This window comes from Thunnus maccoyii, chromosome 22 (genome assembly GCF_910596095.1).
Source record: "Thunnus maccoyii chromosome 22, fThuMac1.1, whole genome shotgun sequence".
Lineage (NCBI taxonomy): Eukaryota > Metazoa > Chordata > Actinopteri > Scombriformes > Scombridae > Thunnus > Thunnus maccoyii.
This window is the reverse complement of record NC_056554.1, coordinates 14971039-14984871: the sequence shown is the minus strand read 5'-3', so window position 1 is coordinate 14984871 and position 13833 is coordinate 14971039. Positions and strand designations below refer to the sequence as shown.

General features: G+C 38.0%; 1 protein-coding gene across 1 annotated transcript; it reads right to left on the bottom strand.

The window, feature by feature from the left end:
• Positions 1-6006: 6006 nt before the first annotated feature.
• tm4sf5 (transmembrane 4 L six family member 5) lies at positions 6007-12869 on the bottom strand. Its single transcript, XM_042400762.1, has 5 exons — positions 12650-12869; positions 11157-11237; positions 10070-10212; positions 8189-8381; positions 6007-6473 (listed from the first exon to the last, which is right to left on the bottom strand). Exons 1-5 carry the CDS (start codon positions 12821-12823, stop codon positions 6456-6458), a joined length of 609 nt encoding a protein of 202 aa, XP_042256696.1. The 5' UTR covers positions 12824-12869; the 3' UTR covers positions 6007-6455.
• Positions 12870-13833: the final 964 nt, after the last annotated feature.

Here is a 13833-nt window from a genome sequence, read left to right as displayed (position 1 = left end):
TTTCCAACCAAAGAAGCTGGAGAAGTGCGCAAGTTAAACTAACTTTTAATTTAACTATTAATCACTTGGCTTATTCATGAGTACCATTTAAAAAGTCTTCATCAGGGTTCAAAGCAAGAGAAAACACCTCACAATGACCATTTTACACACTCAGTGAATAAGGGATGTGTTTTGATTGGAGGACTGGGACAACAGGTGGTGACCATGAGTTTCATTCAAACCCTGAACTCATCAAAAATGAAAACAAAAAGTAATCAAAGGTCTGAGGTCCTGAAGGTATCAATATGTATCATGTAGGAATTGTTCTGACACTGTTGCATCAAGTTTAAATATCCAAAAACTTTTCTCTTTGGAAATGTGAGCAATTGCATTTGGTTAAGGAAAACTATTTGGTGAGTTTACAGCTTGAATCACAGGTTTCTGATCTTTGCGGGTTGTAACCCTTAATAAGCAACCTTCCTCACAGGCTGCAGATGTCTATGTGCGTAACAGTTTTTAGCCGAAAAGGTAAAACCCCCTTATGTTTTCCCGACTCAAGCTGGAAACCACTGGTTTAAATCAGAGGACGATGTCTCTTTCCCAATCAACTTATTTTATGTGAACGGTTGAGAGCTTGCATTGCATCAGAAAAAACATTATTTACAGTCCACAGGGGGGTTTATGAGTTCTAGTAGCTCAAAACTGTAGTCTCACATCCATCTAATGACATCTAAATCGAGGTTTATTTGATTTTTAATTGCTTCCATACCTTTGAGACAAATATATGAATGCAGGAACTTTTAAAAGTGGCAGGGAAGGTCACCATGCAGGGTCGTCGACCTGTAAAAGCTGTTAGACTTCAGTTCATACTAAAAGCATTACAATCAGAGACCTATTATAATAATGTATATAAATACCTTGAAATCAAGTTATTGCAGGATCAAGCCAGCCTGAGCCTCTGTGTGAATGTTTACTGCTCCCCACCCAGATTCCCTGTTTCCCCCTCTTGTCCCCTCCCGCCTCTCTCAGACCTCCAGACATTCCCACACCCAGGGTTTGTTGATTTTCTGTTGATGTTGGCATGCTTGTGTGGAGCCGGGACCGGGACTGACTGGCTGAGGTCGCTTCGGCTGGTTCCAGCCTCTGTCACTCCCCTTGTTCTGCTCCTCTCTCTGTGCGCTAATGTCACTTATCTCGTGCTTCTTTACCGTGCCCTGCTTGGATTGCAGCCTCTTTTTGTACGTCATCAAGAGAAATTCTTGTATAATTATTGTTCTTAGTGATTACATTAAAGTGCACAGTGGAAGGGGGCGTAATCACTGTTGTTTCCTACATACCATGCAAATGAGCTGATAAAGCTGGATGTAGTAAATAGACAATCAGAGGACAAAGAGCAGCAGACTGTCTTTACTTCTCTGCCTTTTCGCTCAAATTGTTTTTCAAACTCTCAAAGTCTCTTACATACGAAACAGTCCTTAAAAATATCAGAAAGAGAGTATTTTCAACATAATATTACAGAGGCAAATAAGGAAGCAGTGAAGTTGAGAAAATAGTGTTTAAAGCTTTAAGGCTGGCAAGGAAACTGCATACCAGATGGAAAAGTTATGATTCATATGCCTTTTAAGGCTAATTATTTCACTCCCAAAAATCATAACTCCCAAAAAATGCAGATATTGAACTCTGGCTTTGGATATTCTTCAGTAGTATTTGCCAACAACATGTGTTTTTCTTAGCTCAGTTCTCTCTTTTGACTAGTTTGTTTAAGAAAATACATTTTATCTTGATTGTAGCTGGGAATTAAATGCATCATTCCTGCTACGTGTCTGTCAGTCCATCTACAATAAATGTGTATTATGAAATGTACAGTTTAACATATTAAAATGTGTGATTTAAAGTTGGCTTAACCAAATCAAATACTATGAATTCAAAAGCCGTGATGGCACTTACTGAAATCTGCTAAGCTAGTTACCGTTAGCATAAAGTTTAGCTGGGGTTTCTCCATCGGGACTCGATTTAGTTATCAATCAATCAGACTTTATTTGTATAGCACTTTTCATACAAATATGTTGTAACACAAAGTGCTTTACACAATTAAATAAAAAATAAAATTATAATACAAAATTGAAGTGTGAAAAAGATAATAAAATACTAAAAAAAAAAAAGAAGAGACGTATTAAAGTGAGTAAAACGTAGGGTATAAAAAGGAAAACAATCAAGAGAATAAAAATAGAATAAAAGGATATACCAAGAAATAAAACAGGTTAAAACATATAGATAAAAGACGGATAAATGTATAAAATAAATAAAATTCAATTAAAAGCCAGGCTAAAAAGGTAGGTCTTGAGTTTGCTTTTAACAATATCAACATTCTCTGCTGCCTTCAGGTCTTCAGGAAGGCTGTTCCAGAGATGTGGACCACAGTAATAAAAGGATGCCTCATTGTGGGTTTTTGTTCTAACTTTAGGGTTCATTAAAAGGCCACTACCAGAAGACCTGAGTGTTCTAAAAGGTTCATAGGATAAAAGCAAATCTTAGAACAGGTAGGACCAAGACCATTAAGAGCTTTATAAACCAATAAAAAGATCTTGAAATCAATTCTGAAGCAGACAGACAGCCAGTGCAGAGACTTTAAAATTGGTGTAATGTGTGCTCTCTTTCTGGTTTTCATCAACACACGAGCAGCTGAGTTCTGAAGTAATTGTAATTGTAATATATTCTTCTTAGGGAGACCAGAAAACAGAGCATTACAGTGGTCAATCCTGCAGGTAATAAAGGCGTGCAGTAGTGTGTCTGTATTGGCTTGAAAGACGAACGGTTGCGCTGATGAAATGCATTCTTAGTTATGTTTATAATGTGTGGTTCAAAACTGAGATCTGAGTCAAAGATGACTCCTAAGTTTTTCACCTGTTGACAGGGGTTTAATGACAGTGCTCGCAGTTTCACATTGAGTTTCTCTCTCTGAGCTTCAGTACCAATGACCAAGACTTTAGTAAGTTCTCTGCCATCCATAATTTGATATCTAAAATACAGTTAAAAAGGGCATTGACTGGCCCTGAGTCAACAGGAGATTCGGCAATGTAAAGTTGTGTGTCATCAGCATAGCTGTGGGAATTGATGCTGTGCCTACTGATGATGTTTCCAAGTGGCAGCGTATAAAGTTTAAAAAGAGTAGGACCTAAAATTGAACCTTGAGGAACACCACAATTCATTTTATAGCTTTTAGATGAACATTCATCAGTGCTTACAAAAATTTCTCTATCGTTATGTGGAATAAGATGTTAGTTCATCATTCACTTACATATAAATAACAGATAAGGAAAAGTACATTTCATGTTAGCTTAAGTTAAGGCTAGCAGATCTCACCATAGACAGGTCTTAGCTCAATTTTGACCAAATATGTAGTTACTGTGTTTTTCCTTTCACACGCATGACTTGATTTAACCTATTGGACTTAAACCCCTCAGCTTCATGCATGCAAAGCAGAACTAGTGGATTTTTAACTCAGTTCTGTTGCACTTTGCCTGTTTCATGTGCAAGCTGCCATTAAGCAATGATGTAAAACGAAAATTGTGACATTATGTCTTGTTGGTAATGTGTGGTTTGAGCGTTGAATGTCATGTCTCAGTGCAAGTAAGGCAGGTACTGTCAGCATTTTTAAGCAATTGTTACAACAGAAATTGTTCTTCCAACCAGCTCAACTCATATCACGAACTGACAGAGAAGCAACGTCTTCATCTGATGATACTTTATGTTTTTGTTTGTTTGATCCAACTGAAATGATGCTGATAATCAGTTTTGGTGTTGGAAGCATAGACTGTATATAAAGAAATTTATAAAGATGGAAGCAATTAAAGGAATGTGGTCAACATTTTGGGACATACACTTATTTGATTGGAAACAGGGGGAAACAGCGAGCCTGGCTCTGATCAACTCTGTCCAACTTTTTCCAACTTCCCCTGTTGCTAAGGTAAGGTAACTGGCTGCCAGCTATAGACCTATATTTAGCGAGATTTATATTTAGACAGATATGAAAGTGGATTGATCTTCTCATCTGACTCTTGATATTTCCCAAAATGTAATTCCTTTAAGTCAAGTCAATGTACTTAGGGATCATATATAAAAGTAACACATGTTGACCAAAGAGGTTAAAAGTACAGCTAAGTAAGTAGAAAGGTAAAAAGGTACAAATTTAGCTTGAAAAATTAATTGATTTTGGACTTGTTGGCTCACACACTTGTAGACAAACTGCTCGCAGACCTGCTGAATGTGCCTGACTGTCTACTTTGTGGCGTGGCTTGGGCCATTCGTAGTGTGGTTGATGTAATGACAGGGTGGTGGACACTGCTGACTTATCAGTTACGTGTGTCTGGGTTGAAATTTGTGTTTGGCCGTCGGTTAAAGCATGACTGTTGCTTTTGAATGAGGCTGCGGTTGTGTTTGTGCTGAGGAGATCTCATCCAGAGATGAGACGAGAAAAGTAAAAAGGGAGCACAGTCATGCTATTGTACGAGCAGCAGGTTAATTAAAAACATAATAACATTATCATCATCATCAGCTGTGCTGTACCGTCGTCCTTCTCCGTCTAAATTCTGTTTAAACTATTCCAGTCCATACCGGCCAGTTCTGCCTCAGTGTCCTGTGTTTCTCTTTCGCCTCCAGTCTGTTTTGTTAGTCAAGCCTGAAAAGGGGGGATAAAACAGAGAGGAGGGGCTCGTTTTTGGGAAAGGGGTACATTTCTAAATAATGGCCTCACCACAGGGTCTAAACGAATTTCACAAGGCAAATAACAAGAATTTTGTGCTGAAATGACTGTCCTTTTGACCTGTTGTCATTCTTTCTTCGTCCTCTCCTCTCTGTTTTCGGGGAACCTCCTTCAAGTCTCAGCGCATGTGTGCACTTATATCAGTGTTTGTCCACCACGCCATTAAACCGCACTTTCTTTGCCTCTCTCCAGATTCTTTCAGAGTGGCTACGATTTGCATGAGAAGTGGCTGAGAATGGGCCCCCTTCCCATTTTCCTCCCTTTGTCCTACTATTCTTTTATTCCAAATTCTTCTCACTTATGCTCCTTCCTCGCTTTGTGCTGTGCATTATATAAGAGAGCTGCACCGGCCAATCAGTCAGCTAAGGTGGTCACAGTGTCGTGCACAGGCTTTTTTTTTTGTTGTTGTTTTTACTCAGCAACATAATTTTCCTTCCTGTCCTGGAATAATGTGAACACAGACATCATTCTCACTTAAGATCTGTGAGGAACTTTTGAATTTTAAAGCCAAACGGGGAACAGATGATTTCCTCTAAAAGAACATTTGTATGTTCACCAACCTGATTCACCTGGCTGCACACACAAAGCTCCTTCTTGCTGAGTCTGTTACTGAAAAAGGGTAAAAAATGAGGCCACTCAAGCAGTATTAATCTGTATTCCTGGGGAGGTTAGGCTTTAGCTTTGAGCCACAGCTTTGGGCTATTTGGTGTCTCTCATCTCACACTGTGTCTATATTTACCTGGGTGCAGCTCCGCAACAGGCGTTTAACTTGAAAGTTAGGTAACAATTACCACGAAGTCGCTCCATGGCAACAAAAGATTATGGGCTTAACCTGGACCTATGCTAACAGGCGCTTGTCCAGATTGTGTACTGTTTATGCAGCTGCAATGTTCTCGGTGTCCACAGGGGGCGTTCTGACCTTTGACCCTGTCTGGACGTGCAACAATCCTGTTAGATCTGGCTGTCTGGCTGCATGGGCACAGCATGAGGTGATTAATTTACAAAGAGCCTGATTCTGCAGAAGTTCTTCAACTAGATAATCAGAGTTAATGAGTGTGTGTGAAGGCAAATAACAATGGCAAAGTTCACATCTTGAAACAGTTTTTTAACTTGAACGACTAATTTGTTGAGATCAAGTTGTCAAATAAATGCAAACCATCATGTAAAAGAACTGGTCAGAAAGGTTTTTAAGGTTGACAGTTACACAGAATTGAAATAACTTGACTCCCCATGAGAAATCTCACTAGTCGTCCACAAATCCAGATGTTAAAACTTGGAAAATACTAAATAATGTCTTTTTATGTATCAGCTTTTATTGTATTGTTATATTCACCTGACATACAATAACTCAAGTTGGAAAGTGTATAAAAGAAACATAAAGGATTATTTACATCTACAGTTTAGTTCACCTTTGGTCCCATTGGACACTTTCAGAATGGAAATTATTTATTAATCCAGTGATTATTTAAGCAACACATTCAACCAAAACAAACAAAATCAGGCAATACACACAAACCTTCAGCCACAGTAAATACACACAATAATGGAGTAAGTAGTAAGGTAAGTAAGATCTCTAAGACACAATTAATGTGCGACAAATACATCAAAAAGTATCATGGAGAGGTTTCCCTGAATGTGAATGTTGGAGAATGAATGAAGTGCTGAAATGCGTCCTGGTCTTCGTGAAAGTACAGCAAAGTGATCCTCTCCAATTTCACAATCCACCGTCATCCTGCAACAGGTCAGAAGTCACGTGTTTATTTCATGTTTTGGACAGGAAGCAAGCTCTTGGATGACTGACAGAGCTGATAATAAATGTGAGCCGCGTGTTAATGTGTAGACATTTGTTGATACAATACACATGTGGATGTGTCTGTTCAATATTGTAGTTATACACAGAAGCCTGTACTGTAACTGCCATGTCCTTCAAATCAACATATGTCTGTTTAATTATATTTATCTCCATGATTCCTTTACTAGAGTGCATATATGTGTTGAAATCTATTTTGCAATTCTGCAAATGAAAAATTAGCAATCCACGTCACTATATGTTCAACCATGTGTTAAATCTCAGCTTAATCTTCAACCTGTATGTGCAGATATTACAGTTCAAAAGTACATGTATACAGTTCTAATGTAGGCATTTTTCACTATGCCAGTTTACTTATTGTTCCTGTAAGAAGGGTTGAGGTTAAAATTGGTCACCATATTGTGTCCTGTTTATCTTTAGCAAATCATCAGATTTGTTATAGTGTATGGGAAGGAATTTGAAAATATGATAAAGTTTAATGTGAGAAGCAAAGTTTCTTGGAGGTAGAAGAAAGCATAAAGCATCTCAAATACTATATCTTGGTGGTTCTAGCTTAAGATCTGTGTCTGACATCCAATAAGTAATTTTACTATGGTAGAGGTAAAATGGTACAAGTACTATGGTACTATGATACAGATACCATGGTATTTTTGCAAGTTCCACGGTACATTACTTAGGTACCACTTTCCGTACATACCATAGCAAACAGTATGGTATGTACTATAGTTACCATAATATGTACCATGGAAACATTTCTTTTGGGGTTTATGTGTGTACAGTCACTGATTGAAATAAAATGTGAATTCTTTAAAGTAATAATACAGCATTTTGGGAAATACTCTTTTTCGCTTTCTTGCCAAGAGTTAGATGAGAAGATTGATACCACTCTCATATCTGTATGCTAAATTTGAGGCAACACCAGCAGCTGGTTAGCTTAGCTTAGTACAAAGACTGAAAACGGTGGGAAACAGCTAGCCAGGCTCTGTCCGAAGCTAACAAAATCCACCTTCCAGCAGCTCTAAACTCACTTAAGTCTTGTTTGTTTAACCCATATAAAAAGAAAAATGTAAAAATGACAATGCTATGGTTTTAAAAATTTCCCAAAACACCAAACTATTTCTTTAAATGAGTGCAATTCCTTTCACAAGTAACCTTCCTGTTTAGTGTTGCTACTCTGTTTGCAACAGTCCCATTTAAACACTTCCTTGCATGCTTTATCAACATGCGATCAAAACTACACAGAGCAAACTTTTCCCTTTTCCTGTTTCCATCAGTGGGAGACCTGACAGAATCCCAGGATTGCAATCAAAACAGCAGTAAAGAAACACTCATCTTAGGAAGCTACTGTAAGGCCAAGTCACATATTGAGCTACAGAGTATTTGGCTCACTCCCAGCAGCCAAACCAGTTACTACAGAACATGTTGGTTCATGTTGGCTTGGTGCAGTTCTAATGAAATAGTTTATTGTAAAGTTGTATTGTTTCACCCTTTCATTAACTCTCCAGTTAAGGTTTCATGACCTCCAGGGCTCAGAAACACCATTCATATCTCCTTGTGTGCATGCATTCTCTCATCCTCTCCTATCTCAGTTTACTTTTTTAGAGTTTTTCAGATTTTTTTAGGGTATGTTCACTTACATCCTTGCTGTCCCGACAGTCCCCACACACGCATCCCAAGCAGCCATTGACCACCTGGATGCCACAGAGCACCATCTGCACCAAACCCATAGCCAGCAGTATGGAGAACAAAACGACGTGCCACTTCACTGCATTCTTGGGGAACACACAGATGTCCCACTGATCTTGGTTTACAAGGTAGCTGCCGTTACCCCTGCGAGGGAAGACAGAAGTAGAGCATAAGCTTATACAGGACAGCATTAATAAAGGTTTCGGGGCGAAGCAGGCCTAGTTTGGAGTGAAGGAAGACGATGTGTGATGACTGAGTTGAGGAAAAAAGGAGGTAAATGTAAGGAGGTAAGGAGGTAAATGGAACAAGTGAGGAGTGGAGAAAGAAAGCATGTGGAAAGTAGAAAGGAGAGGAAGTGATGGAAAAAAAAGAGTTTTGTTGGACATTTTGGGAAATATGCTGATTCTGTCCAAAGGTAACTCCTTTGTTATAATATTGTAATCCATGCAGAAACTGTTGAGATTTCTGTTAAGCACACATGGTAGATAAGTCATTAAAGTAGCCAAAAAATAGAAAAAATTTTCAACATCTACAATTGCACTACAAGACAACATTACAACTCCATTGGCTGATGAATCATGTGATCATGTGGTATGATTGGAAGCTCCAGACACCTTGTGGTGGGAATATTTTGTTGTATTATTGATAGTTTAACTAACAAGACCCAAGTTCAATATTTTGCAAACTGATATCATTGATAGATATGATCCTTGGTTTGAGATTAGGGCTACAACCAACAAATATTTTCATTAGCAACATCTCTCTCAAGCTCTAGATTTCATTTTTTTGTCTATAAAATGCCAGAAAATAATGAAACATGCCCATCACAATGTCTTAGAAGCCAAGGTGACATCTTCAAAATGCTTGTTTTTGTCCAATAAACAGGCCAAAACGTAAAGATATTCAGTCAACAATGATATAAAGCAACAAATCCTCATTCTTGAGAAGCTGAAACAAGCAAAGGTTTTGCAATTTTTCTTGATAAATGACTCAAAACCACTGACAGTAGAAAAGGAGATCAACATAGCAGAGGACTACATAGAAAAACAGAAACAGAAAAAGGGGAAACTGAGGTTTAATATAGGAAGGATAAGCTGAGGTTCAATATTAATATACCACCATGTATTGTGTAACCAAACTTGTTTCCCTTCCTGTAAACACCGGTGCCCTTTAAACTGCTGTCATCATGGACTTCAGTAGCCTACATATTAACAACATGTATTAACAAATCTCCCAATCAAATGTTGGCCCACTATCAGGTGATTCACTTTTTCCTGCCATCACATGCAACAAGGTTTACCTCAGTAAGCATATCTTAATGTTTTGGAGCCAGCAGCAAAGTCACAAAGTATTTACAACATCAACTGTCCCTCAACTTAAAGCTGTAGAATAATGACCTCTAAGCAAGCTAGAAGAGGGTCAAGGTTTTAAAGCTGAAGTTTTAAAAACAGAAGAAGACTTTAAAAGAACAGTAGTAGCTTGTTCTGAGCTGCCAGGCTCATTGGAACAGATTTTTTCTATAAGAAGCTGCCGAATGCCACTAAATGAGACAGAGCGGGTTCAGTCTGCCACCTACTGGAACTTTATGCTATTACATTATTCTGTTTGATAATGAAGAACTGAACCTGTTGTGCAGCTCTAACAAAGATAAGAGAGGTAAATATGACTGAATAGAAGATAGCACAGATAACAGGGAAGTGTGGGTACACGGCAAACCTCAAAGAACAAGGAAGGACTGCAGTGAGAGATCAGAGATTTTTAGTCTGGTTAATATAAGGTTGCATGCCTAGAAAAAGCACATTTAAATGACTCGTGCTGGGAGAAACACTCACGTCCCAGAGTTTTCAAAGGGGTATGTCCATTCGCCACCCTCGATCTGACACTTGGGTCCAATAGCCAGACCAGCTGAGGAAACACTGTTGCAGTAGATCGCTCCGACCAGGCCGAAAGCAGAGGAGAACACTGAGTTCAGCATCTGGGGGAGAGATGGGAACACATTGTGACATTAATACATTATTTATATTATTTGGATTCTCTCTTCTGGGATGTTTTTCTAGATATTTTTCTGTTTTACCATTATGTTGTTTTCTTTTGAGGATTATTTGCCTCACCTGTCAATATTTTCTTGTCTAATGTGGGCCTATGATGCCCTTTAAGGCTGTTATTGTGATAAAAGTCAATTTTTTTTTATTTTTTCTTGACTTGACGTGATTAAGCACAGACATAAACACTCTTACATGCAGCCTGGTTTCATTAGTAGAAAGATCTGAAATCACAACTGAATTAAATACACTTTTAGTGTGTTGATACTGTAAATACAGTGGTGGAAAGAAAAGAAGTACTGGTGAGATAGAGGTAACTTTTGATCCATCTCCCTGACAACGAATCAAACTCGGTTGAAAGCTCCAGAAAAAGCTAATAAGTGGATGATGAGTTAATGTTTTAATTTTTTCGTGGTCGAGAATGAATTTTCATGCTCAACAAGAATGTAGAAAAATGTAGAAAATTAAAGAGATAACAGAGTTCAAACTATATTTCGTTCAGAAAAACTTGAACATTTCAAAATGCAAAGTAGTAATGCAAGTAGTAAAGGCACATTACACTGTTTTTTTTCTTTGCTGACTGTCCATTCACTGTTAATGGCTTAACAACCCGCAAATTAGCAGCCCGGTAGTTCCTGATAATTCAACAGACGTAAGTAATTTTTCACTCTATAACTGATGTGATTTATTATTGAAGTGAATTTGCACTGTACAGCAATAATCCATATGTTTTATTGCCAATAAAACATACATGACGCTAGTTTGTCCTCGCCTTTGCCTTCTTTCACCCATCATTATCTAAACTGTGCATACACCCTGTCCAGTCCCTACAGCGACAAGTACAGTGATTGTAAATCTTTCAAATGACTTTACTCACCCGGCAACGGTTGCCACAGCAACCTGTTCCGCAGCAACCCTTGCCCCCGGCCCTGATAGCTGAGCAGCTCGGGCACAGCATCTGAAAAAAATTGCAACAAGGAAGTGGTGACTCATTTATCAAGGGAGAAAGTTTGGAGTATCACAAGTAAAGTCCAACTTTTAAGTATTTTAAATGTAAGTTTGAGCCTCTCAAAAGCATTTAATATGTAAGTATAGTGTGTGTGTTTCGCTCTCATACATCTGTGAGTGTCTGTTCTCTTATCTCTTTAGCCAAATATTTGTGAATCCTGCATCGAATTTTACTGTCTTGTCCCAGAAGGCAATGACATCCACACATAGTTGGACCAGGGAAAGGTGAGTAATTAATCTTCCTGGTGACTGTTCCTAACTGTGATAACATGGTCATAAAAATGTACCACTCAGACAAACAAAGGTCACTTTGACGCATTTATGAGCTTATATATTTATGAATTATTTATAGTCGTTGTTAAACTTTCAAAAGTTGATGTAATGTTGGTGCAAGCCCAGATGATCATATCTGTGTGGGAGGAACACAGATATTAATGTTTTAATAGTCAGTGGTTTCAAAATTTCCCAAAAATTTCTCACACACAGATCCTTTACTAGAGTAAAAGCAGAAATAAAATAGTTTAAAAATACTCCTGTACTAGTAAAAGACTTGTAAATGTAAGTAAAAGTATGTAAGTATTATCAGCAACATGTACCAAAAGTAGCAAAACTAAAATGTACTCCATTAAGAGAAATGGCCATCTGTGAGTGTTACTGTATATTACATTATTTAGTCATTCTAACCATTAATGTGTCAGTTGCATTTTACTGGTGTAGTTGGTTGAGGTGGTGCCAATTTGATCTGTTTTATATACAGTATGTTGGATAGTTTAATCTAACACTCTGACAATGCAACATATTTTCAAGGTTTCATTATATGTTTTGTATGTAAAAGCTTATTTTGTAATGCGAATAGTAACTATAGTCGACATATGAATGTATTGAGGAGTAAAAAGGACTCACTATTACAGTAAATGTACTTAGTGTCAATTTTCTTGTTTCAAGTATGTCACAGAAGCAAAATCTTGCTTTTGTTAAGTTTAATATTCATTTTTCAAGAGGGCTTTTTGTATGACAGCATCATTATATGAAATGGAAAATCCTCAATACCAAATTTGAAATAAAGTTTTCTTAGTGTGGACTTTGCTTGACTGCTCAAAACGTCTTTTTTAAAAAATATGTAGTTTAAGTTTAAGAGTTATATAAATGAAGAATGTGGCAGTGAAATATTTATACTCCACATGAAGTCAAAACCAAGATAAGGCAACGGTTGTTCCCCCAGAAATTACAATACTCAATAAAAAAGCACTTAGACTTTACAGGTTTACACAGAGCCGAGTTAATGGCTTAAAAACTCAATAAAAAACACAATAAACCATCAAACCGGACTTTGTAGATGTACACAGAATCAGAATTACTCACAAAGAGGCCTCCTCCGATGAGCCCCCCCATGAGCCAGGCCTGGAGGGAGATCTGGTCATTGTCCAGTTGCTCCCCGTTAGGGAAGAACAACAGCAGGTTGCAGATCATGCAGACGAACGCTGAAGGCAGCAGGATCAGGCCCACCAGGCGGGCACACTTCCCCGTACAACACATGGTTTTTATCTTTCTTTTCTTTCTTTTTATTTGAGAGCTTTTTCTGTCTTTCTCCTCTCCTTTGGACTATCTTCCCCTTCACTCAAAGTCAAAAGGAAATCAGTGAAAAGCAGGTGAAACAACAAAAAGGAGGCGAACAAGAAGGAGTCCGCTCACCACTGTCAAGCTCACCCTTTTACACTGCGAAAGTTAAATACAACCAGTGACAGTCACAGCAGGGAGGAGAGAAGGAACAAAGGCCACGTGTTGGTGTGGCTGCCTGCAATCTGATTTCAGACCTGCGTATCTTCTTATAGGTTTCAGATAAGGATGAAAAACTTGGTTGGACAAAAATTGCCTCCCTCAGCAGTGTCAAAGTTAAACGTAGGACATATACAAAACCTAAACAAACTAAAGACCATAGAAATGAGAGCGGTACATGTGTGTGTTTGTGTTTCAGGGCTCTACTATTCATCTGGACGCCCTTTGTTACCTGTAGATGATGATACCAGTCTGTTTGTTCTATTTGTGGCCTACTGCAAACACGAGAGAGACCTTGGTTTATACAGGGCGGCTTAATATGAACTAAAAATACAGAAAACGACTATCTGGTTTGGTATATGAGCTCATGTGTGTATATGGTTGATTTTAAGCATCAGTGGTGCGAGAAACGTGCAAACATTTACTTTATCTGCGATCAATACACTAAATTAATGTCATAAATGTCTCCTCCCCTGGGAGAAGTTAGTAATCAGCTCTTTCAGTGTGTTAAGGGCTGGGCAGGGGATGCAATATAATCATGTATAAACATCAATATTGTGATGACATGACACATCATTTTGTCATTATATAAATAAATACTGTCCAAGAAAGCTAGACTGTAATTATAAACTGACAAAATGAGTTATTTCACTTTTTGTTTTGCACATATTAACGGATCGGTCTTGTGTAATACATAACAGAGGAACATGGTTTTTTTATTGAGGTTTGGTACTTCACTAAAGCACAATATAAACTAAAAGGATACAGGC